Source organism: Cebus imitator, unplaced genomic scaffold (genome assembly GCF_001604975.1).
Source record: "Cebus imitator isolate Cc_AM_T3 unplaced genomic scaffold, Cebus_imitator-1.0 Scaffold87, whole genome shotgun sequence".
Taxonomy (NCBI): Eukaryota; Metazoa; Chordata; class Mammalia; order Primates; family Cebidae; genus Cebus; species Cebus imitator.
The window spans coordinates 3264312-3290666 of record NW_016107402.1 but is presented as its reverse complement, the minus strand read 5'-3'; the positions used below and the strand labels follow the sequence as shown (position 1 = coordinate 3290666).

General features: G+C 54.2%; 1 protein-coding gene across 2 annotated transcripts; it reads right to left on the bottom strand.

Moving 5' to 3' along the window:
• Positions 1-25253, bottom strand: LDLRAP1 (low density lipoprotein receptor adaptor protein 1). Of its 2 annotated transcripts, none has more exons than XM_017534618.1 (9): positions 25053-25253; positions 14634-14776; positions 13714-13826; positions 11475-11589; positions 6128-6200; positions 5691-5774; positions 5062-5192; positions 3613-3647; positions 1-1997 (listed from the first exon to the last, which is right to left on the bottom strand). In XM_017534618.1, the coding sequence occupies exons 1-9, from the start codon at positions 25138-25140 to the stop codon at positions 1853-1855; spliced, it is 927 nt and encodes a 308-aa protein (XP_017390107.1). In that variant the 5' UTR covers positions 25141-25253; the 3' UTR covers positions 1-1852. The 2 variants fall into 2 exon arrangements, with proteins under 2 accessions (XP_017390107.1, XP_017390108.1); XM_017534619.1 differs by having other exon boundaries at positions 5062-5189.
• Positions 25254-26355: the final 1102 nt, after the last annotated feature.

The window sequence follows — 26355 nt, the reverse complement described above, 5'->3', positions numbered from 1 at the left end:
TGAGTTTCAAAAAGAGAACATTTATTGTTTGTTTTTTCCTCATTAAACTTTCACAAATAAAGCACAGCAAGAGTTATCTACAGACACACAGGAGGCACACAGCCAGTCAGTCAACCAGAAATGGAGGCAAAGGCCAGTGTGGCTCTCACAGAGTAGCGCCTCTCAGGACCCCTGGCCAGCCTCATGCCAAGGCAGGCCCATGTCAGGCCTCGCCCATGTCACCTTCTGACAAACACAGAGGCTGATGCCAAGGAGGTGGCTAGAGTTGGGCTAAGGAAGTTACCCTCAGATTCTGATAAAGACCCTACGAATCCCACCCCACCCTCAGGCACCTCCGTCTCGTGTCTGATTCCAATGCTTAGTTAAATAAGGAAGTTCTAAGGGAGGCTGTGTATTCCCTGGGGCTAATGAAACTTGCTCCAACACGCTGGCCACTGGGAGGCACCTGGGATGGAAAAGATGCTCCAGGCTTTCCTGGCTTTCAGGATGTGGGAGCCCCACGGGGGCAGAAGGGGAGGAAGGAAAGAGATTCTAAAGACAGACTGCTGCTGGTATGTCCCGACCCAGGGTCACAGTGTCAGGAAAGAAAACAGCGTGATTCTGACAAAGTTGGATTTTGTTTCACCCTCGGAATTAGCACACTTCAAACACTTGTATTTTCACGGAAATCAACAAGAGAGACAGCTAGCAGGACACGAGGCTTCTGCCAGTTCTGTGTGGAAAGGCACCAGATGGTTGTTATGAAACACATTTTGGTCAGAAAATAGCTGGGGTTTTTTGGTTCCTGGGAGGACAACAAAGCTAGAAGAAAAGGAGATGTGAGTTGTGTGAGGCGGAGGCAGAGAAGAAAGCAGCTTTGGTATCAGACCTGGGTTCTACTCTTCACTCTACCCCTTCCACGCTTGAGGCCTCAATTTTCTCATCCGTAAAGTGGTCACAAAATATTTCCAAATAAATTGAGGTGTCAGGTTTCACACATCATCCCAGGAAGTACGGAGAGGCGGGGCGCAGAGATACTCACACAGACAGCAGAAGAGGGGCACAGCCTTGCATGGAGGGGGAGAAGGCAGGGAGGGGCCGGCCCTTGATGATCCCCCCTACCCTCCTCAGTCCCTGGGAGCAGAGAGCAGCCAGTTACACTGGTTCCATCACAGGTGGAGATCATCCCTGGGGGCTTAGGCCCCTTCTCCTGGAGGAAGGGCAGAAGGAAAGCTCCATTCAATGCAGCACCATGGAGGAGCCCTTAGGGCCACACATGCTGTGAATGCTTTAAAGTGCCAAGCTGTACTGTCTTTGGTCAGGAGCTGTACCTCAGTCTCTAAGAGTCTGGGGTCCAGGGCTCAAGCCCCGCCTGCTGGGCCCTGAGGAAGGAGAACAAGAGAACACAGTCCTCTCCTGAGGCTGTGGGTGCTCTCCTGTGCTTGGGGGAAAAAAATCACTGAAATCCGAAGCAGGATGCCCCAGGGAAAATCGGGTCCTTAGAAAGAGAGAAGGGGCTAGGAATGCTTTGGTCACAGTCCTGACACCCGCGGCCAGGGCAGAGCTTGCTCCAGGAGCCGATTACAGCACTGCACACGTCACGCAGCAGGAGACGTGCCTGACACAGACTGGCTTCCGAGCATCAGCCAGAAGTCACTGAATAAATATTCAAGGCATCTTTCGGTTCTCAGAGAAAGAGCAGGGCTTAAAAAAAATCTCTCCCCTGCCTGACTGGCTACAGCTCTGATCTTCAGGCTGACAGTGCTGAGGGCTGGGAGAGGTGGCGGGCGGGTCTCGGAGCCAGCTCCCCCGCAGCAGGTGGCTTTGGTCCGTCACGTGTCAGGGCCGCTTGTGTCCGGCAGGCCCCGGGCCCTCAGAAGCTGAAGAGGTCATCCTGCTCGGTGCCGCTGCTGTCAGGCTTGTCCCAGTCGACAGGTGAGAGGCACTGGGCGTAATGGATGTCCTGGGCTGTCAGGCCAGTGTCCAGGACCTGAGGGTTCGTCCGAGACTGGGCAAGCCTGGAAGGCAGAGCTGGGTGAGCCGACAGCCTGGGCAAGGGGTGGAGAGTCCCAGGAGCCTGCCCAGCCTGGCCGGCTCCAGGGTCAGATGCAAGAGGGCATGAGTAGGGAACCGCAGGGCACGGGGCCCAAGAAGCAGGAGAGGCGGAGGAGCCTCAGATCAAAGCACCGCCCCTTGAGAGTCAAGCAGGTCAGAAAAGTGAAGGGCAGCCAGCATTGCACTGACCCCCGTGAGAGGCCACAGCACCCACAGTATGCCCCAGCTCAGGTCATGCCCAGGAAAGAGGAGAAGGGGCAGTGCTGGTAAAGGGAGTGGCGGGGCAGTGGGGGGCCAAGCCATGGGAGGGAATGGAAGATTCTTTGGCTGTAACTGTGTCAACACCATGCTGTTCAAAAAATAAATTTACAAAGGGAGACAACCTACATGTCCAAAAGAACAGGGGAGAGTCAAGTAAATTATAGGGGCCTGCCTTAAGAGAATGTTAGGCAGTCAGTGGAAGAGGTGTTTACGAGGAGGTTTTAACAGCCTAGAGCAGTGCTTCTGACACGTGGCTGTTAAGTGAAAAATCAGGATCCCAAAATGCAAATACGATGAGCAGATCAATGCAAAATAATGTATATGTATAGGATTAGCATGAATTAAGCCCAGAACTCTGGGCTATGGGATTATGGGATGGTGTTACTTTCTGTTCAATGCTCTGCTGATTTTCAAAATTGTTTAATAAAGAGCACACGATGCTCAAGATACTGAGGAAAAAAGCAAAGGAAAGATTTTTTTCAGACAGGGGTTGTAGTCAGCCAGTGAGGCAGGGAAGGTGCCACCCTCGCCCTGGGCTGGACCAAGGGGTTTCCAACAGTCCCTGGCAAAAAGGAGGTGAGGAGGAGGAAGGAGGAGAAAGGGCAAAGACCCTGACTCCCTCCACCCACTGGACCAAAAATTGCTGACCCCAACCCCAAACAACGCCCCTGGTGTGGGAAGGCTGCAGGAGGCTGCGGAGGGTCTCAGAGAAAGTGAGGCCTGAGGACTGGGGCCCACGGCTCGGAACCCTGAGCTGCCCAGGCCTCTCTTCAGCCACAGCCTTCTTAGTGGCATGTCCCCAAGCTGAAGGGGGCCACAGGATGGCCCCCAGGAAAACAGGGAAATGTCACCACCCTCAGGCTTTACCAAAACACTCCTCACTGCGCCTGACCCTCCCTGCTGTGGAACACTCCAGGGGCTTCATGAAGCACATTCTCCCTTCCCCCTTTCATACATGCAGTCCTCTGGAGGGAGCAACTCCTGCAAAAGCAGCCCATCTTTGAAGGCTACGCCAGGCAGAAGAAATCAACTTGAGCTGCAGTGTGTTCCACTCAGCTCAGACTGCAGCAGAGCAGCCACCAGGAACAGTTTCTGACTCAACTGTAAGAACTTTCTAACAACTCTGGCCAACACTGGAAGGGGTTTCCTTCCCAGACAGTGAGCTCCCTGCCCCTGGAGGCACTGGGGTGATGGAATGGGGACTGCTGCTCTGGAAGAGGTCTGAGTGGCTGTGTTCTCAGGCAGGGCGGAGGGAAGGGTAGCAGGACCTGCCCACACATACCAGGTCCCCCACCCAGCACAGGAAGCTCACATTACCTCGAAAACGCTTCATCCAGGCCATCATCCAGCTCCTTGGGGAAAACAAATCAGGAGATAAGAACTCTGAGTAGGGGAGCCCACATTCACAGCCGGGACTTATCCCAGCCCTGAGTATAAGCTACAGGGACTCAGGACACAAGCTCAGGTGGGCGCCTGGAGGCACAGGCTCAGACAGGCCTCCTGCCTGGGTGCATTGTCAGCATCTCAGCCCAAGGACCCAAAGCTGGAAATGTGGGAGAGGAGAAAGGAGAAAGGGTACATCCTAGGGCGTCTGGAGATCCAGGTGGGTTCAATGCCCTGCTCCACCACTACCTGCCCTGAGACCTTGAGCAAGTCACTGCTCCTCTTTGAAACTCAGCTTGGGGTAGTACATGGGGCGGGGGAAGAAACTCAGCTTGTCCTTCCGTAAGAGGAGAGAGCTGGACCTGATGACTCCCATGGCTTTCAAATTCCAAAAGGAAGAGGGTGGGGAAGGAGGTTTTCTTGCCTTCACTTACTTCCAAAAGCCAAGCCAAAATTCCAAGCTCATGAGGGATAAGTGATGGCAGGAATCCCACAGTCTCAGTGGAAAAGCGATGGGTGAGGTCCCACCCTGGCCTCCTGGTGAGGATGGGCAAGTGGCAAGGGTGGTTCCCGAACAGCAGAGAACAGGCTCGAGGGACACCTGGGGATCCCCCACTAGCCAGATTTTTAAAAATTAAAGAGATGACAAGTTAACGTGACTCTGCAACGGATCCTGGGCCAGAAACCGGACACTGGAGGGACCCCTGGAGAAATGTGTAAGTTCATAGATAATACAATGGCATGGTATCATGTTTGTTTCCTGATTCTGACCACTGTAATGTGGTTTGCAAGATGTTAACAACTGGGGAAACTGGATGAAGAATGAACAGGAATTCTTTGTACTACTGTTGTAACACAGTCTGAAATTATTTCCAAATGAAAAATCAAAATTAAATGTTGGGTTCCTCGGGGAGATTCTGTTGGCTGAGGTCATCACCCTCACTGAAATGAAAAAGGTGAGACAGAGAGGTCAGGGGGCTTGCCCTGAGTCCCTGAGGGGGTCAGGGACCAAGCTGGTGACTGCCCAAGTCTCTGGCTCCTCATTCAGACGGCTGAGGGGGAGGAGTGTCAGGAGCGGGTTCTGCAATACCAGGAACAAGGGCGCCTTTGGCTGGTCTTGTGGTGGGCAGAGCCGTGGATGCTCAGGCCAAGAGGCTAGGCATTGTGAGGAGACAGCTGTGCTGGGAGCCAAGCCTATTGGGGACACAGCCTCAGGTTCAAAAGGGACATTGTTCATCCCCCATCCTGGGCCTGGGCACTGCCGGGCTGCGTCTGGTCCTCCCAGAGGCCCACAAGTCATGGGTGCCAGGGCCTGGAGCAGCCTCAGGCTTGCCCAGAGGTCAGGCTGAGGATTACTGATCTGCTGGCCACAAAATCACTCACCCAGACAACACTGCTGCCACTCAAGGTTTGCAGCCGTGGCGCCTCGTCCATGTTGCTGGTGTTGGCGCTGACTGTGGACAGTGGGGCCTTAGCCGTCTCCTCTAAATCCAGCAGGTTCCCAGTGGCGACCGCTGTGAGGGATCCGGTCAGGTGTGTCAGTGGGAGATCAGCTCTTCCTTCCTGGCCCTTCCTGGGCTATACTGGCCCTGACCCTCCCCTAGGATGTGGCCTTGCCCAGGCCTCCCAGCAGAGCCTGGCCCTGGCACCTCCCCACAGCAGCTGCACAACTGCCCACAGAGTGAGAACCTGCCCTCAACTAATGGCTTAGACTGAAACTTTTGTATTCACAATAGTTAAGTTTTCTTAAGTGACCACACAATAGTATGTTAAAAATATAGAAAGGCAGACATATATTTATATATTTGCATAGGAACATATCTAGAAGAAAATGCACCAAAATAAATGATTTCTTCCCCTTATCTACATTTTCTAATTGACCTGTAATGAATGTGTATTATTTATTTAACAAAACAAAAGTGAAAACCCAAGAGGCTGTCCCAGCCCAGGCAGGAGCAGAACCCCCTGGGTGACACACAGACCCAACACCCCCTTTCCCCATCAGGACTCACAGCTCTTCAAGGGGGCGGTGCAGTCTCGGCGGGCTGCCAGGATGTCCCCTCCCTCTTGGCCGGCTTTGTCCCTCTTCTCTTTCTCTGCAGGACCAAGGCATAACACGTTGGAGTCTGAGACCCCAGCACTCCGTCCCCAGCAATCACTGGGCTGGGGGTGATTAGCTGTGGCCAGTCTCAGGGGGCAGTTTTAGGTTTCCAGCCGGAAGGAAAGAAACCTTTCAGATGTCAGTTAATCCTCACAAGGATCTTGGGTAGGGAGATGGCTGTTCCCATTTTTCAGATGGGAAAACCGAGACTCGGAACGGTGAAGGGACCTGCTCACAATCACAAGCCAGGTGGGTGATGAGGCTGGAAGTCAGTCCAGACCTGACCTCAGGGCTTTTATCTGCCTCCCCACCTCCCACCACACCCACAAGGTAGATGCAAAGTCTCACCTTCTTTGGACACCTGCCAAAACTCAAAGGCGACTTTGAAGGCTTGGGCTACGGTGAGGGTGACAGCCTGTGCCTGAAAACAGGAAGTGGGGGTGGGGAGGGTGCAGCGTCAGCCAGGGCAGAGCAAGTCTGCACTGGAGGGCCAGGGACCCCAGGCCTGGCCCCCTGGCTCCCTCTCTGCAGCTTCTGCAGCTCCATCCCAGGTCTGGAATGCCTGCTGGGCAGAGCAGGGTCCTGGCTCTTCCCAGAGCTCCAAAGCAACCTGGGGTGTAATAAGCCCACATACACGCAAAGGCAGGGGGAGCCCCATCTTCACCATCTCTGGCCCCACCAAAGTTCTCACCCTCACTCTAGGGCCCCTGCCTGCAAAGGCTGTTCACCTCTCCTTTTTTTCCTTCCCCTTTGGGCTTCCCTAAATTCAATGAACTGTGAGGCTTACTTCCTCCAAGAAGCCCTCCCTAATTACCTGTGGACTTAGCCCTTGGAATTGGAGAACAGAAAAGTCAGAATTGGAAGGGCCCAGCCATTGCCCCAGATAAGCCACAGCCAGACAGGTAAAAGTTAGGTTCCAGTTGCAACTAGGCTGGGGTTTATAACTGGATCCCACGAAGAGAATAGAAGGCTTGTCAATTTCTAGACAGGAGCAAGATGTCAATGAATGCTCGGACACCAAAACTATTTAGTGCTATAACCCACCAGTAAGGAAGGGCCACACCTTGGCCCTTCACCCCAGGGGAACTCCCACCCACCCCTTCAAACCCAACTCAGATGTCACCACCTCTCCTGTGACCAGCCCCAGACTCCTCTAGCCCCACCCACCTCCCTCTAGCACCATGTATATGAAAGTGTCACTGGCTCCCATGCCTGTGTTCCCCCCAGCTATGTGCACCCTAAAAGCAAGAATCAGTCTGAACATCCCTGCACAAAGCCTCCCAGAGGTGGCAGCAATGCTGGGTGAATGACACTTGTCTGAGGGGCAGGCCTCATTCCAGCCAGGACCTATCCCCAGCCCATATTCATCTCAACATCTTTCTCTCTCAGCCATTCCTGTCCAGGGTTAATCAGCTCGGCTTCTGGGAGTGGAAGTCCCAGAGTTCGTAGCTATAGCCGGAAACATCTAGCTTCCTTCTGAAGACCTGGCTAAGAGAAGAAAGCACCAGCCTCTTTCGAGAGCACAAGAAGTTCAGGCCTCACCAGCCTCAGCCCCGATCACTTCCCTCTCCCAGACAACTCAATTTAATTAAGAAATGAACCTGTGACCACTGCCTTTAAAACTCCTTTTAAAAAAAATATTTAAAATTCCTAAACAAGCTGACTGATCCGTGCCAATTAAACGTCACAAAGTATAAAACCTCATTTGAATGTCTCCATCATTTACATTTCTGATGGAAGTACAGGCACTTTATGACAAAACTTAAATATGGTAATTAAGTATGAAACTCTTCGCAGCTGTTTACAATTTAAGCTGTCATGTCTGAATCAAGTTTAATAGACCCAGTTACCATTGAGAATTGCCCATGAACTAAAAATATGGGCTAATTACCAGCCCAAGTCAGATCACTATCCACCCAAGCAAGGGCTGGTCACTCAATGCGGCAGGGATATGAAAACGCCATTATTTAAGGCTGCTGGAAATCTGGGGACACAAGCTTAGACTGCCTTTGCATAAATCTGCTTGTTCATTTGCATACATTCCTACCCTTTTGCCCCAAAGTCCCAAGCTGTAAGTTAAACTGAATACAACCTAAGATGTGGATGTGTGTGCAGGTGGCTGCAAGCCCAGGCTGGACAGGGACTGGGAGAGGGGTGGGGCCCTGCTTCCTGGGGCGGCTGCAGGAATCCGAGCACCAGCATTGGGTGGAGGGACTGCTTGGGCCTGCCCAGGTGGGGTGCCCGCCCTCCTGACTGCTCTGGCCTGCGGGTCTGCCTTATTATCCTGACTAGATGCTACCTTGTCCAGTTTTTCATGTTCCTTGTTCCCAGGAACCGGGCTGCTCATGGCTCAAAAGGGGCCAGAAACTCAGACCAAGACAGTCACGTGCCCCCCAACAGCCCTGCTGCCCCAGAAGCATAACCTTGCATAAGGATCACTCCAGGATGCCGATGGTTGTGGGAGAGAGAGCAGCCCGGCCCTGCGCTGCTGGGTGAAACTGGGGGTAGCACTTTGCTTATCATCAGCCCAGGCCCGGCACCTGCACGGCGACCCTGAGCTCCTCCACCTTCGATTTGGAGCCCAGAGGCCTCCTGGTTGGGCAGATGGAAGAGATTCCTTGTAGAAACCCTATCCTGGCTGTGCCCAGCAGGACCAGGGAGGGGAGACTCGGGGTGGCTGTACTGCCCCAGAGTTGAGCTAACTGGTGGGTGATGTAGAAAGGAGCCCTTCTCCTCTAACTTGAACGGGTCATGAACTCATTCAGGCAGCCAGGCCAGGAAGAATAGGGATGTGGGGGCCCCCAGCCACAATGAGTGAGGTTTTGTCAACATCCTGACTCAAGGCCCTCAACAGCCCGATTCAAGGCTGGCTGCAAACAGAAGCCGCCTCACCACCCACCGCAGGGGAACCATTTCATTTTGTGCCCGCACGTATGTTAATCCTGTGCTGGTGTGCACTCCCCGCCCACCACCCGCCTCCTTCTCTCGGCCTGGCAAACTCCTCCTGCCTCCTCAGCCTTCAAAGCCCCATTCAAGGTGTCTCTGTCTCAGGGAAGTCACACTGACCCTCCAGTGAGATTTACTAATTTATACCCCAGAACCAAGCCCCCTGGGTTCCAGGTACTGAATCCGGGCTGTTCGCTACCGCCTTGGATGTTTTCTTTATGGCTCAGGCCAGGATAAATGGTGCCCAACATCTGTGGCAGAGCTGCCAGCAGGTCCAGAGGCTGAGGCAGCCATTCTATCTCCTGTCTCCCCCAAGAACATTTCCACTCAGCTCGAGAATCTAGGATTCCAACATGATGAGGCCATCAACACACTCTCAGCCCGGGTTGGGCTAAGACCCTGAGGCAGCAGGTGATGTATTTACACCGTGCTGGGCTGGGCTGCCTTGGCGAGGACTCTTAAGGGCCTATTGAAGCAGGGAGGCCAGGTAGCAAAGGGTCAGCCATCAACCCAACCACAGAGAAGAACACACTAAGAAAGATGAAGAGTTTGGGTGTCTGGCAGGGCCTCTTGTCGCTGCCAGGTCTGGCTCTGTTTTCCTTGGTAGCTGACCTCATGGCCTGAGGGTAGGCTGATTTCGCTCAAGTCTGTCTGCAGTCCTCTGGCCACAAGCCAGGTCTCCCTTGTCACAGCTGGGCTGGGACCGCACCTCTCTCTTATTCCCAGACCCCCCATCCCAGAGGAAGCCTCTGCACCTTGGAAGGGCCCTCCCACCCAGGGCCAGCTGTCCCTGCCCAGGGTCTTCCCTGGTCAGCAGGGAGAAAGACATGAACAATGGGGATATAATGAGCTGTGTTTTCAAGTCTGTGTGGCCTCCTAAAAGACAAAGCCACGAGTCACATCTGTGGGAACTCACAGGAGATGCCACTTGAAGCCCTGGGACCTCACGAGGCCCTGGGCAAGTGGCTGGCGACACTGAGTCTGCAGGAAAGAAACAAAGTGTTCAAAAGAACCTGGGGCCTTTCAGAACAACCCTGGAGGTCACGGAGGCAACCTCATTCTGCTGAGAGGCAAACAGCCCAGAGAAGGCCAAGATCTTCTCCAAGGCAACACAACACATCAGCCAGGATCAGACCACTGGACTGTCTCCTCCTCAGTGCCTCTTCCATGACACCTGTGGTGGGCTGAATCGTGTGTCTGCTCCCAAGATGTCCACATCCTAATCCCTGAGACCTGTGAGTGATGCCTTGCACAGCACACAGCAAGCAGGCTTTGCACAGTGAGTGAGGTAAGGATCTGGCAATGGGGATTATCCCAGATTACTCAGTGTATCCAAATGTCATCACAAGGAGCGCTGAGGCGGGTAGGAGAGTCAGAGTTTAAAATAGCAATGTGACGACGAAAGCAGGAGACTAGAAGACGCTACATTGCTGGCTCGGAAGATGAGGACAGGCCCATGAACCCAGAAATGCAGGTAGTTGGTCTCCAGGAGGTAGAAAAGGTAAGGAAATGGATTCTCCTCTAGAGCCTCCAGAAAAAAACACAATCCTGCCGACCTAGTTTAGACTCCTGACCTACCTCTGTCACACAATACATTTTTCTTCTCCATAAGAGAATAAATTTGTGTCGTTTTAAGCCATTAGGTTTGCAATCATTTGTTACAACAGCAAGAGAAAACTTACATATAATCTGAAGTGTGCCCTGATGCACAGCAGGAAGCGTGGGGGCCACAAAGACTATGATGTACCTGACACATCCTTTGATGACAGGGGAGGGAAGGGGATCTTGTCTCCTAGGTTCCAAGGGCTATAGGGCTTGGGGACTAGGGATCTCAGCTGTTAACAGAGGTAAACAGGTGCCAGTACTAAATCAATGGATGTCAGGAACCACCTTCTAGGGAGAATGCTCAGATCCTGGGGGTCTCAGAAACAAAAGCTGCAGTGCCAAAGGTTGACCCACTCCACTCCTTGCCCCCAAATACAGGACAAATGCCCAATGACCACCAAGGTTCCCACTCATCCCAGCTAGATGTGATCAGGGAGGTGTCCTGGAAATGAGACCAAGAACTCTGAGCTCCCCAGTCACACAGGGAGGGGAAGGAACGTGGGTTTAAACACTCACTCTACCCCTGGCTAGCTGGGTTATCCTAAGCAAGACAGCTGGCCTCTGACAGTCTGTTTCCTCATTAAACATTAAAAAGAAGAAGAAAAAAAAAACAATGGAGAGAGTAACAGTTCCCACCTTGCAGAGCTGTGAGGACTGAAGAAAAGACCTGGAAGCCTAGCACTGGAATGGACACACAGGCGGCACCGAGAGACAGCCACTGCCCTCCACACTCCAGTCACAGCAAGCCTGGTCCCCTGAGGGCCCTTGCCACCCCAGATCCCCAATCTCCCATGTCCAAGGACCAATCCCTACAAGGCCCTGTACCCACAGACCATATTAAAGACAGGAGATCCAAAACAACCTCAACCCAACAACGTTATAGAGAGAAAGGGGCCCAGGCATGCACTGGGGACACGGGCTAACCACTGCCCACACCAGTCTGACCGGAGGGTTGCCTGCCTGCCTGCAGCCCCACCACTGCACCCCTTAGCTCTTAGCACCCACTTGGGATTCCCACAGATTTCACCCTCTTCTTAAGTGATGGTCACCTTTGGGTCCTGCCCCCCACACCAGACGGCACCCCCAACAAGCAGGTCTGCCAAGGCCACTGGAGCCTGCCCCAGCCCTGGCCCTCCCCACTGACCATCTTCCGCTTGGTGCAGAGGAAGGCGTGGCACTCAAGGCTCTCGTTGTGCTGGCTCTGGGCAATGTATGCAAACACCTTGTCGTGTATCTTGTCTGCTGTGCAATAGGAGATCCTGAAAGGCAAGGGAGAGCTATCACCGGACCTGGCACGGGGGCCTGAGCACATGTGGGATGCCCTGCGGGGCAGCTCCCCTGAACTGCAGAGAACCTGCTGTCCCCACTCCACCAGGGCAGACTCTGGGAATCCAGCCTTGGCCTCTAGGCCGGGCATCTGGGCCATCTGTGCAGGAGGTACACACACCAGGCAGGCAGGAAGGACTGGGGTAAAGACTGGAAGCAGGGCACTTTCCCCTCTCCCTCCCATCCCACACCGAGCCACACCCCAAAAGAGTAATAGCTAAACCCTTACCACATACCAGGCAATGTGCCAAGAGTTTTCTAGATCTCACCTCATGTAATTCTCAAAGCTACCCTCTGAGATGGGTTCTATTACTATCCACACTTTTCAGATGAAAAACCTGAGGCTAAAGACCTGAGCCCACAGAAGTGGTGGCAGAGTTAGGACCTGAGCTCAGAGGCCAAGGTTGCCATGCTGCCTCTGCAGGCTACATGCCAACTGACTGGAAGGGGGAGCAGAAAACAGGACACTGCCCTGCTCACTGATGCCCTTCACCTGGCCTCTCCCATCCCCCCTACCCTCCAATCCATGCCCTTGCCCAGAGGTCAGGTGAGATCCAGGTCCATCTCTCTCAGGGTGACTGGGACCATTTGCAAGTTCTGGAGCTGTGGCCAGGGGTAGAAGAGCTGGAAGTAGGGATGGGGTGTGTGTGTGAAGAGGACCCAACAAGGAGCCCCAGTGGGCCTGGGAGGAGACACACAGCAACTCCCTCTGTATAGAATACCCTCTCTGCCCCCAGTTGCCATCTGTAACCTTGGGGCTACCCAAGCCCTTGGCCTCCCACCCTCCTTCACTTGTCTGGTCCCTTCTCGTTGCCTCCAGTCAGCCTCAGAGTCTCGATCAGGGGAGGGGCTGGCAGCCCAGAGGTGGGACAGGAATGCCATAGACTCACCCCTCAACCATGTGGCCCCAGCTTCAGTCACAGGCATTGACACCCCAGGGGGCAGAGCCTGAAGGTGCCAGGTCCCTGCCTACCTCTTCTCCATCCCAGGGGGTCCACCTTCCTGCTCTAAATGCTACTGGGTCCTTGGTATCAATAAACCAGATCCTGTTATTCTTCAAGCCCCAGCAAGGTGCCACCTCCCCTAGGAAGCCTTCCTGGATTTCTCCAGACAGACCTTTCCTTGCCTTCTTGGAAAATACCATGCTCTATCTCCTGTTTCCTCCCCACTATTCCCAACTAGAGTGGAAGCTCCTTGAGGGCATGAGCAGGATCAGAGTCCTCATCTGGCACAGATGCTGGCAGAATAGGTATTTGAAAATTGTTGACTAAAGGAAGGCAGATACAATCAGGTTGGTGAGAGGAAGACATCAGCCGGGCCCCCACAACACATATCTATCGACCCTACTGGCCTGTGCACCAGCAGGCTGAGCCATCTGCTTGGAGACAAAGCACGAGGATGGAGGGATGCCTGGCAGACGGTAGCCTGCTGGACAGGGCTCCAGCAGGGCATCCTAGTTCCAGTTCAGCCACTACACCTCACTGTGTAGGCTTAGGCAATTCCCTCTCTGGGCCTCAGCTTCTCCATCTGTAAAATGGACCTGAGCTGTCCCTTTCCGTTCTGAAAAGCTACAACAGACCAGCCAAGAGAGAAGTGGGGATAGCCTGAGGCTCCAAGAGCTGACCAGAGGACCGACCAGAAAGACCATCTACACTCTGGCCTTGGACTCTGGCTGGGGCCTCCCCAGAATGCCTGGCCAGATACCTAGAGCCGAGTCACTGCATTCACAGCAGAAAGAAAAGGCAGTGACTCTGCAGTTCTTTGCTCCAAGCCTGACTCAGCAGCATGCTGGGGTTGGGGGAGGGCTGGCTCAGCTGTCTTCTCCAACTGGTGATGATAAAAGCAGCAGCTGCCACTTAACCAAGTGCTCATCGTGAGCCAGGTGCTGTACACTCAGTGCTTTCTAACAATGCTGTGCAGCCGGATCTGTTCCCATCCCCATTTTACGGACGAGGAAACTGAGGCTCCAAGGTCACCCAGGTAGGAAGTGGCAAAGCCCTTTTCTACCCACTGCCCCAAGCAGCAGAATGGATGGGCCAACCCCATGCTGAGCATACCTGTAAATAGACACGTTCTCAATGAGCTGGTTGGTGAGGTTGTCCGTCAGGATAATCCCCCGTGGCGACACCTTCAGAGTCACCTTCTGCAGCTTCTTCCCACTGGCCTTAGCCTTGGAGACAGACAGGAGTCAGAGGAGCCTGCTGGCCTCACTTGAGACCCACCTTTGTGGCCTGCACCTTGCTGCTCCTCAGACCCAGACACGGGGCCCACCTCAGCTTAGGCAACTGGCAGTGGCATGGGGAAGACAACTCGGCCAGTGCTCTCTTGCAACAGAAACAGGAGCAGCATCTGCTGCTCCCTGAGCACCAGCTATCTGTCAGGCACCATGGATCTGTAGTCATCTTCCTTCTCCCCAGGAGGAGATGGACTCAGAGAGGCTAAGGGACTTGCCCAAGGTCACACAGCTAGGAGGGACAGCAGGCTCAGCACCAAGTGAGTTATCACAACCCAGCGGGATGACTCCTGGGGACTCTGTTCCATCCAGCGAGCTGAGGGGTCCGAGGCCACCAAGCGAAGTGGATTTAAAAGCCCCATGCTTGCTCAGAGCTTAGGGAGGGGGCAATCTGCTCTCTGATGGGCTATGCTGTCTCTCAGGCCATTGGGCAGGTAATCAAGGGAAAGCAACCTCCCCACCCTTCCCGGCACTGATAAGTCACCAATGCATAGGTAGGGAGCCTGAGCTGGGGATAGGGAGGCCGGAAGAGGCCATAATGGCTGGAGGGAAGCCACTGACCATGACCTTGCAAGTCCAGTGGTTCCCCTCTGCCAAGGCCCCAAAGCTGGATGGAAGGAGACTCAAGGGCAGGGCCAGGCTCAGACACACTCAATTGGAGAAACAAGCTAGGACGAGGGGCATCCGGGAAGAAGCTGGGCCTTGGTCTCTGGTTCCCCCACCCTTCCTGACTGGAGTGCTCACTGTAGCCACGATCCTCTTGATGGCAGCTGCAGACAGCTCCTCGCCCTTGGGCTGCTCCACCAGCGTCATGCCCAGGTACTTGAGGCTGAACAGCATCCCCTCCAGCAGCGTCTCCCGAGTGTCTGTCCAGTTCTCAGGCAGCTCTGGGGCAGGACAGGGTAGGCTCTCAGACCCTGCAGCTCAGGGCCCACCACCAGCAACAGCTCTCACCAGTCTTCTTTCCCAGGAAACCCCTAGCAGGGGATGGGGGTCTCTCCCACCACTACTGTCACTTTTTTTGGCGGGAACTGAGTTTCACAGTCGCTCAGGCTGGAGTGCAGTGGTGTAATCTCAGCTCACATCAACCTCTGCCTCCCAGGTTTAAGCGATTCTCCAGCCTCCACCTCCCAAATAGATGGTCTCAAATTCCTGACCTCAAGTGATCTGCCCACCTCAGCCTCCCAAAGTGCTGGGACTACAGGTGTGAGCCACCACGCCCAGCCTACTGTCACTCTTTTATGAGGTCCACTCTTTTATCAAACCCATTGACAAACACACGGAGGCCATGGAGGCTAAATCACATAACCAAGTCCACAGAGCCAAGAAGTGCAAGAGCCACGTTTCAAGCCCAATTTTCAAGCCCACAGCCCTAACTCTTTACTTTAATGCTAACACTTGCTGAGGGCAAATCATACCATTTCTAACTGAATCCTTAATGCAATCCTGTGAGGTAGTGGTTATCCCCATTCTACAGATTAGGAGACTGAGGCTCAGGGAGGCAAAGTCATGAGATGAAGACCACATACAATGAGTCAGACTTAAACCCTGAGTGGTTCCCACAGCCACAGCCTGCACTGCTTTGCTCCCTGTGTGCATCTGTAGAGACCAATAGGGGCATGCGGGAGGCCAGGAAGGAGACAGTAGCCCAGGGAGAGCAGGGTAGGGTAAGGGTCAGTGGGGAGAGGGGGAGGTGATTTCCCAAATCTGGGAAGGTTGAAGACCCACTCTGCTTCCCACCCACTGCATGGTCCTGGGGAAGCCCCCTCTCCTCTTTGGGACTAACACTGCCCACCTCTCTGGGCCGTGGCAATGGCGCAGAGCAGGGTCCACATGGAGGGTCCTCTAAAAGCACTAACCACATGAATGTCAGGAAATGAGAGAATGAGCCTGGCTCACTGGGTGGGCAAATGGACCAGGAGAGACATGTGGAAAGAGCGGCCCACGACGTGGGTGAGGGTCCTGCAGAGGCAAATGGGCATGAGGGGAAGTGAGGGCTGCTTTGGCGGTTTCTGACCATTCCCAGCTCCTCTGAAGGAGCTGAGGCCCAGAGGCACCATGTCACTCAGCTGGGAAGCAATGGGGCTAGCACAGGAGGAGAAGTCTCCAGGGATCCTTCCGAGGATAAGTTCACAAGGATGAATGAACACACCGCACTCCCACCTGCCAGGGCCCCTGCCTGTCCCCTATCATCCCCTCACAGATGCTGCACTTGTAGGAGGTGTTTGTTATGACTGCACCGTTTTACAGATGAGAAAGAAAACTGCTCTTTAGCCTCACACACAATCTTGTTAAGGACAGAACAGAATCCAGTCAGGAATCAGGTTCAGGGGCCACCAGAGACGAGGCCAGGGCCAGCTTCCCTAGACCTTCCCCCAGGGAGGGGCTGGGAGATGTCCTGGGCCCTCCCTGCCTCCTCCTGGGGCCTTCCTCCCTGGCTCCGATTGAAAACCCACAGGAAGAAAGTTTAGGTATCCAGGGCAACTGAGGCTCTGGCAGGGCTGTGGGCCCCTACTACAAGGCTCAGTCTGGCTCTGGAGTTCTGGCTCTGTCAAGAGCAAAAGTCTGAGTCCAGGTGGCATCACCAGGTCCCCTACTCATTCTGGATCCCTCCTGGCCCTCTCAGCGCCTCTCCTAGAGCCCTACGCCTCTCCACAGCCAAACGGAGCCTTGTACACCCACATTTCTCTGGATTTGCCTTGAGCAAGCCACTGTCCCTCTCTGAGGCCATTTCTTCATCTGAAAGAGGGTGCAGGTGTCAGGGCTGGGGAGCGTTCTACAGGAACTTACAGGTATACCCAGTTCCCCTCATGCCTTGAGATCAGGTGAGCAGGGACTTACTGACTGGTCGTCCAGAACCCGGCATGCAGCTAGCACTCAATACTCGCTCAAGGAAGAAATGATGAGGACAACTCCAACCCCGGCTCTGGCCCCAGGCCCACTGCCCCCCCAGCCCTAGCCCTCATCCCTGGGCCTCCACCCCAACATAAGGCTGGGCCCCCACTGAGATGACCCCAAAGCCATTGACAGACAAACACAAAATATGACCTCATCCTCTGTCCCATCAACCACAAGCCCATTTGATCCTCCAAAAGAATCTGAAAGTCCCTGAGGTGTCCCCAGTTCTGGGTTGAGTGATGGGGCCCTGGAGCAACTCAGACACAGACACTGCTCTCAAGCTCAGAATAACAGTACCATCATCAGGGAAAAACAGAGCTTTCATTTAACAAATGTGCAATGATAATAAAGCTGTAGCTATTAATATCACCTCACAGCCACCTTGCAAGCAGGCATTCTTTCATTCCCATTTTGCAGAGAGGAAACTGAGGCTCAAAGGACTGACTCTAAAGCCCACATTCCTGACCATGAGACCATACTACCTTAACATGCAGCAAACTACCTTAATTGTAGCAAAGATCAGGTTTTTGGAGCCAGAGGCATTTCCTCTCACCTGGAATTAGGTATTCCTAATATCTAAGGCTTCCCCTCTGTAGGCTAAGATACCCAGACTACCACTTTCAACCTGAGACCCATGTAAGCAAGGACAGAAGTACTACTGTGCCTATGGCCCATGCCCTTAGCAGACATTGATAATCAATTGCAGCTCTACTTCCCTCTGATCGTTTCTCAGCATAAGGCCCCAGGCAGGCAATACTAATTGATCAACGCTTGAACATCTCATTATCCATTCCTACCTCTGGCAAACATTCTCCACTCTCCCTCTCCAACCCCCATTTTCACGTCCCCATTCTCCCATTTCCTCTGGTTCAGCCCTTCCCCGGCCCCTTTCCAAAGCCACTTCCGCTCCCTCCATTCCAAAGAGCCAAAGCCTGCCAAGGTCAGTGGTGATCTCTTTGCTGTCAAAACATTCCCTAGTCCTCCCTGGCCTCTGAAATGTTTGGCATTTTTCTGCATTCCTCCTTGCCTGGCTTGACCCTTCTCCTCCTCTAACTGCGTCCTTACAGACTGGTTGCCACTCATCAGCCTTAGGCCCTCAGCTCAAGCCCCTCAGTTGACAGATGATACAACTGGAAGCTCAGACAGGGATGGGACCTGTGCAATGACACATGGCAAGTCATAGGGACACTCCTCACCCCGACCAGTCCACTATAGGCAAGTTCCACAATGACCAGTGACTGTGAGGGAATTTTAAGTTTCCCCGTCTCTTCTTCCACAATATCCCTTCATACCCGCACCCCCAGAAGCTCTAACCATGCAAAGCTTCTGTATCATAATGTGACATTTACTTTCTAACGTCTGTGCCTTTGCTCAAGTAGTTCCCTCCATCCTAAATGCCCTCCTTTCTTCACTTGCTCAAACCCCACACATCCAGCCTCTTCCAAGAAGCCTCCTTTGAGGCAACATAGCTTCATGGTTAACAGCATGGAACTTAATCCTAAAATATCAGCTCTGATGTTTCATGCCTGAGTGATCTTGAGTGAGTTCATTACCTTCCCTGAGTCTCAGTTTTCTCATCTTTAAAATGGGAGAAACAGGTCTGACTCCTGGGGGCTGTTTTGATCCTTGCATAAGTTTATAGAATGAGATAAAAAAATAAAGTGTCTTTAGCAGAGGGGCAGGCTCATGGTAGGTGGTCAGTACACCTTCCAATAGGGCCTCATCCCTCCTGTGGGCAGGCTGCTAGTGCCTTTCTTGAGTGCAAATCTCTTCTTCCTCCCATAGCCACACCACGCACTGCCCGCACGTGACTTTCCCTAAAAGAACCTGCCATTCATGTCTGCTTCCCCAGGACCTGGCAGGGAGGTGTACTCTGGCACAATGTGGCGTCCAGTCTGGTCCTGTTTCTCCTTTGTCCCCCATGTTCCCAGGCCCCACTGAGATGCCCCTTTCCCTCTAAGAGGCCACTTCCCTCCTGTGGTCTGTGCACACGATTCATCTCTTCACTAGATGTAAGGCCCTAGTGCCCACACCCTTGCCAAGAAACCAGCACCTGGGAGCTCTCAGTCAAGGCTGACTTGTAGGGCTCAGGGCCATACCCGCCCCACTCAGCAGCCACAGCCAGAGGCCTTCTTCCCAGGAGGAGCCCAAGGCTTCAGGAGGTACTCCCAGAGGCCCCCGGTCAAATACAGGCCTGAGTGCACAGCCCTGTTCCGGCCCTAGTTATTTTTGGCCCTGTGGTGGGTAATGACTGCACTATTTTAACGTTGCAATTTTACAGATGACATGCTGCCGGAGTTAGCTGGGGACAGACCATATGCCTGGTCTAAATTACAGCTGTGAATGCACGCTCTTTCCTCATTAAGGCCCCCTCGAGCCACCAAGGAGTCAGAGCTGGGCTGAATGCCCCTGTGCCCCTTCTGCTGCTCCCAGAGACCCAGCCTGGCTGGTGTGTCTGCAACATCAGAGCTGCAGCCAAACCCAGGGGCCAGGGGGAGATTCTGACTGGGGCTCTGCCATCTAGCCTCCTCCAGCCTGGTGGGGAGGTGGCCTCAGAGGCCACAGAGTGACAAATCTCAGAAGGGGGCTCAAGCTCTGCCCTGACCCGCAGTGTGGCTGCTTCTCTGGACTGCAATTCTATCTGACAAATGGGTTCAGCCCCGCAGGAGCAGCATCAGAAGTTTCTGGGTGTGAAAAGTACTAGGAAAATTTCAGAAGTCAAAGCTGTTGAAATTGACATCAAAAGGAAATAATTTTTTTTTTTGAGATGGAGTCTCACTCCATTGCCCAGGCTGGAGTGCAGTGGCACCATCTCAGCTCACTGCAACCTCCACCTCCCAAGCAAGCAATTCTCCTGCCTCAGCCTCCTGAGTAGCTGGGATTACAGGCGCATGCCACCATGCCCAACTAATTTTTTAAAAATTTTTAGTAGAGATGGGGTTTCACCTTATTGGTCAGGCTGGTCTCAAACTCCTGATCTCGTGATCCACCAACCTCGGCCTCCCAAAGTGTTGGGATTACAGGCGTGAGCCACAGCGCCTGGCCAAAAATAATTTTTAAAATGATAACTGTAGTAGCTACCATTTCCTAAGTACCTAGTTACACAGTAAGAGAAAAATATGATATGGGCTCTGGAGTTCATAGTCACTGAACCTCCCTGGACCTTAGTGTCCTAACTTTAAAACAGGAACAAGACAGGCACAGTGGCTCATGCCTGTAATTCCAGCACTCTAGGAGGCTGAGGAAGGACTGTTTGAGGCCTGGAGTTCAAGACAAGCCTCAACAACATGGTAAGACTTCATCTTTACAAATAATAGCTGGGTGTAGCAGTGTACACCTGTAGTCCTAGCTACCCAGGAGGATCCCTTGAGCCCAGGAGGTCAAGGCTGCAGTGAGCTATAATCATGTCACTGCATTCCAGCCTGGGCAACAGAGTGAGACCCTGTCTCAAATAAATAAATAATGGGGACAATAAGAGTATCCACCTTGGCTGGGCACAGTGGCTCACATCTGTAATCCTAGCACTTTGAGAGGCCAAAGCGGGTGATCACTTGAAGTGAGTTCAAAACCAGCCTGGCCAATATGGTGAAACCCTATTTCTACTAAAAATATAAAAAAATCAGTTGCGTGCAGTGGCAAGCACCTGTAATCCCAGCTACTTGGGAGCCTGAGGCAAGAGAATCACTTGAACAGGGGAGGCGGAGGCTGCAGTGAGCCAAGATCGCACCACTGCCCTCCAGCCTTGGTGACAGAGGGAGACTCCATCTAAAAAAAAACAAAACAAAACAAGAGTATCCACCTCATGGGGTTGTCTTGAGGATGAACTGAGTTCACACCCAAGGTGAGCTTAGAACCTTGTCTGGTACATACCAAGTATCACAAGTGTGAGCTACTGTCATTACCAATGGTCAAGTCCAAAGAGCTTTTGTCCATGGCCATTCTCATATTGAGAAAAGAGTGAAGGATAGATCAGTGTGCCCATTTCACAGCTCAAGAAGCTCAGAGTTGGACCATGGCTCATGATTGACAGCATTGGGACTCCGGTACACACCTGCCTCCTGCAGCCCAAGCCCCTGGGTGGGGTCAGGCAGAGCCCTGCAGGGCTGCTCAAAAAGAGTATCTGACCCTCAGTGAGCAGTGGGTGACCTGTGACTCCTTCAAGCCACATGCCCCTCATACAGCACCCAGACCAGTAAGAAGCAGTCTCAGGCTCTAGTTCAACATTCCCTGCACCTGCTGTTCGGGAATGTTGGCTGGAACGCTCTTCCCAGATTCCTCCCTCCTGGGATTCACAGGTGTGTATCAAGTCACCTTCTCAGAGAGGCCTTCCCTGGTGCTGTCAGTGGCCACCCTTATGCCCTCTGTACACCATTTCCATGTTGTCACCTGACTGCCAGCACCTGCCACTCTGCCTGCTGGAGATGCTGTGGCTGGCACAGACTGGGGAATGAAGGCCTCCTATCCCCAGCAGTCCTCTGCATTGGGCTGCAGGGAACTGCCCCTCAGGTAGAACACTCCTGAAGAGCACATTCTCCACTGCCTCCTACAGTTCCCAGCACAGGGTTAGGTTCCAGGAGTCCCTGTGGTAATTTGCTTGCTTGCTTATTTATTTATTTGAGATGAAGTCTCACTCTGTCACTCAGGTTGGTGTGCAGTGGCGCAATCCTGGCTCACTGCAACCTCCACCTCCCAAGTTCAAGTGATTCTCCTGCCTCAGTCTCCTGGGTAGCTGGGATTATAGGCCTGTGCCACCGTGCCAGACTAATTTTTACATTTTTAGTAGAGATGGGGTTTCACCATGTTGGCCAGGCTGATCTCCAACTCCTGACCTCAGGTGGTCCGTCCGCCTCAGCCTCGCAAAATGCTGGGATTACCAGCCACCTCGCTCTGCCGGTAATTTGCTTTACATAATGTTCACTTTGTGGACTCCCCTTCCTTCTCACTTGTCCTAACAATTACTTCCTGCCATCTCTTCCCAAATAAATGACTTGCACTCCAATCCCTGTCTCTCAAAGTATCCAAATGAAGACACCATCCTGCCTAACAAAGCTGTCCTATCACTTCCTTACCCTGCTTTATGTTTGTCCTGCCACCAGTGTCCGCAACCACACCACTGATCCACCCCCTTGTCGTGATGCACCGGACTATAAGCTGGGTGTCCAATCTTTTAGCTTCCCTGGGCCACATTGGAAGAATCGTCTTGGGCCACACATAAAATATACTAACGATAGCTGATGAGCTTAAAAACAAAACAGCAAAAAAACCTCATAATTTTATAAATTTGTGTTGGGCCACATTCATTTGTAATATCTTTTATTATAAATATCACAAATAAACATGATTACATCCTCCCTCCCTTGCCTTCCACCATGAACTAGCTTTACTGAAACCTGCACCTTCTATTTCTTCACCCCTTCTCTTTGGGTAAGCACCACCCACAAAGGAGCCAGAGGGCCTGAGTGATCCCAGTACCTCTGGAAAGGGTGCTGAGGGGCCAAGGTGAGCCACTCTTCAAGGCAGCTGGAAGAAAAATGCCCGGCCAGGGACTGAGATCGAATATTGATGGCTCCCAAGGGGATGGGAAAGCCGTGTGTGGGAGAGGAAAAGAGCCCTTTCAAGGTCAGGACAGCCAGGAATCCACTGCAGGCATGAGGCTGAGTGGAAAGAAGCCTGGGGCACCAGCTTTGCTGTGTGGCCTCAGACAAGGCGCTGCCCTTCTCTGGGCTTGTTTCTCCACAAATAAGCAATGCTTATGCTAATTCTAGTGAGGACCTTGAGGGGAAGAAGCTCACAGTGGAGAGCAAGGGTCAACCTAACCTTAACTCCACTGGCTTCAGTTTGGCCTCAGAACTCGACCACAGGACCAGGTCCAAGGCCCTGCTGGGTCACAACCCTGAGCAAGGTGGGCCTAGCACTCCCACCCCGACATCCCCCACGGCCCCCGCTCTAACCTGTGGCCACTGCCATCAGGGGCTGCTAGCCCAACCTGGGGTGGGTGGGGCCTGCTCCCAACTCCTCCCAGGGCAGAGTCCACCAGGCACACTGGTAAGACCCCTGAGCTGGGGGAATCTGGAGCTCTGCCTCTTAGATGCCTGTGTCTGGGGCCAATGATTCCACTGCCCTGAGTCTCAGTTCCTTTGCCTCTAAAATGGGCCTGCTCTGACACCTCACAGGAGTCAGTGAGAGAATGGAAGCAGAAACATAGTGTAAAACATAGTGACAAAGGTAGTAGTTACCATTTGTCAAACTCTTTCTCTATGCCAGGCAAACGCAATTTCATTTAATCCCCACAAATAGTTGGGAGACAGGCACTACTGTTATTTGCAATTTACAGGTGAGGAAATTGAGACTTCATCAAGAGGGACAGGTGGGGCTCGCACAGCCCTCCTTCTAGGTCCAGAGGCTCCAGGACAGCACTCTGGGCTTCTGGGGCCTGGAGGGGGAGAGGTGCTCCTCTCCTTTCCTCCAATGGTGCAGACAGGCTCTGGGCCCCCAAAGCCCGTCTCACCACAGTATTAATCATGCTGGCAGCGTCTGTAGGATAGGCAGAGGACAGAGAAGCAGGGGCAAGAAAGCCACCAGTTAGGAGGGAGCATCATTACCAATAATCTCCTTGACACTCCCGCCAGGTAAGAGTTTCTATCCCCATGTTGCAGATGAGGAAACCAAGGATCAGAAAGGACAACTGACTTGCTCAAGCAAGAGAAATCCTCTTCCACCATCCCAAGTGGCTACCTCTTCCCCATCCTCGGATTCAGAGATGTTTCTAGCTTCCCTTCCCTTGCAAGCCCCCATTCCTTCAAAACCACTTCCCTAGGGGCTGCCCCACCACCCTCCCTCCCTCATTCCTGGAGAAAACCGCAGGGTTCTCCCACTGGAACAGATGGCCATTCTCAGAAGTCCTGGTCAAACCTTGCCAGTTTTTAAAGGGCTATTCTGGGAGGCAATCAGTATTGATAAACGGTACATCCCTGGCCTAGTGTCCCAGCCCTAATGGGTCTCTGAGCCCACCCCACCAGCAGGCACCAGCCCACATTCCCAATGCCAATGCCAGTCTCGGCTGGAGGCAGCCACAGCTGAAGAGCAGAGTGGGGCCTGAGGAGGAGCAAGGCGGGCCCTCTAGGCCCAGACACGCTGGCACTCCAGGGACCAGGGAGCTCGAGCTGAGCTGCCGGAGCCCTATAAGGCCAAGAGGGGTTGGGGTGAGGGAGTGCCGTACTGTCAGTTGTTTCCTGGTGAGGGGAGAGGCTGTGGCCCGAAGTGGGTGGCAGGGAGGTGGCAGTGTGCAACAGTGCTGGGCTTTGACTCCAAAACCCGCAGGAAGGTGTGACCCCGGGCAAGCCACTCTCTTCCCCCACCAGAGAGACCTGCACAGGTCTGCGGCTTCAGGCTTCAGGGGAAGGTGCCAGGTAACAAGTTCCCTGAGCGTCACCAGAGACAGGGGGAGAGAAAGGAGCCCGGGGGAGGCCCCTCCCAGCCTCCCAGACGCCACATGGAGAGGTGGCGGCGAGTCTGCCGTTTGCCTGGGCGCCCAAGGGACTTCGGAAGTCCGAGGGGAAAGGTGCGAGAAAAAACAGGTTTCAAAAATAGCCGGGACGCCAGCCTGGACTCGGCTACAGGAAGGGACGTAGGGGTCTAGATCGCCTGATGTGGGGCCCTCACGAAGCACCCCAGGAGGGGCCTCGCTCCCAATTTCAAGAACGTATCTGCGACTCCGGGCTAACACCTGGGTGGGTGTTTGGACACCTGCAGTCAAAAGTTGGCGCCGTGGGTCGGGCAAGGGGCAGAGGAACGGGCCAGTGGGCTCCCGCCCGCCGCAGCAGCTGGCTGGGGCGCAGGGGTGCGGGACGGGGGCATCTTCCCAAGCCCCTGCGCCCGCTCCTCCTCTCCCAGGCACCGACGCCGAGCGCCTGCCACCCCCTAGCTGGGCAGGACAGCGGCGCTGGAGGTGCCGCGGGTGGCGGGGACCTCTTCTCCCCACCTGCACCCCACCCCATGCCGGCTGCACCTGGGGACGCCGAGCTCGGGCTCCTTCCCCAGCGCTGCCCCTCCTCGCAGCGGCACCGAGCGGCCCGGGAGTAGGTGCACAACTTGACCCCGGCCGGCTCCTGCCCCGCAGGGCCGGGGAAGGGCCACGCAGGGACCCGAGCGCCAGCCAGGCCCCGCCTCTGCCCAACTTGGCCGCACTCGGGGCGCCCGCTGAGGCCCCGAGCGTCTCTGCCCGACCCCGGCCCGGCCCGGCCCGGCGGACGCGCGCACACTCACTGCGGTGCCGGCCGCCGCCCCCCAAGCTCTGTTTGGCCAGGCTGGGGCTCCGGATCAGCGCCCGCCCCGCGGACTTGAGCGCGTCCATGGCCCACTCCAGCCGTCGCCGCCGCTGCCGCCGCCAAAACTCCGTCAGGAAAAACTTTCCGCCCGGCCCTGCAGCGCGCGGGCTGCGCGCTCCTCCCCTCCCGGCGCGAGCTCTGGCGCGGCGTCCGACGGGGCGGGGCGAGGGAGGACAGGCCCCGCCCCCATGCGGCCCCGCCCCGCCCCCATGCGGCCCCGCCCCGCCCCGCCCCGCCCGGCCGCTGTCTCCGAGCCCGGGTCCAGGCACCAAGCGCTTCTGAGGCGGCACGGAAACACCTGGAGATAGCGAATCGCAAGCCCTAGACGCCCTCGCTTTCCTCCTTCTCCCCAGTCCCCACCCCGTAGGGCCTGAGGGTCTGAGAGCAGCGGCCTAGGGTTTCCAGTGACCATTTTACAGGTGGGGAGACTGAGGGCTCCAGTGATGAAAGGTCTTGTTCAGGTACAAGAGCAGGGCGATGTCCAGGGCAGTGGGAGACTTAGAAGAGAGTGGAGGCTGTAGACCAGAGATGGCCAAACTTGTGGCTTCCTTAGGCCACATTGGAAGAAGACGTGTCTTGGGCCACACACAAAATACACTAACGACAGGCGATGAGCTAAAAAACAATCGCAAAAAAACCTAATTGTGTGTCTCTGTGTGTGTGTGTGTGTGTGTGTGTGAGAGAGAGAGAGAGAGAGAGAGACAGTTTCACTGTCGCCCAGGCTGGGAGTGCAGCGGTGTGATCTCACTGCAACTTCCACTTGCTGGGTTCAAGGGATTCTCGTGCCTCAGCCTTTCAAGTAGCTGGGATTACAGGCATGCACCACCATGTCCAGCTAATTTTTGTATTATTAGTAGAGACAGGGTTTTACCATGTTGGCCAGGCTGGTCTCAAAGTTCTGACCTGAAGTGATCCGCCTGCCTCGGCCTCCCACAGTGCTGGGGTGGCTGTGAGCCACCACGCCCAGCCTCAAAAATCTCATAATGCTTTCAGAATGTTTACAAATTTGTGTTGGGCCCCATTCAAAGCCATCCTGGGTCGCATGTGGCTGGTGTGCCACAGGTTGGACAAGCTTGCAGTGTAGACCCTTGTTAGGTACAGGATAGGTACATAAAAGTTTGCCGGCCGGGTGTGGTGGCTCATGCCTGTAATCCAAGCACTTTGGAGGCCAAGGCGGGCAGATCACCTGAGGTCAGGAGTTCAAGACCAGCCTGACCAACATGGTGAAACCTCGTCTTAAA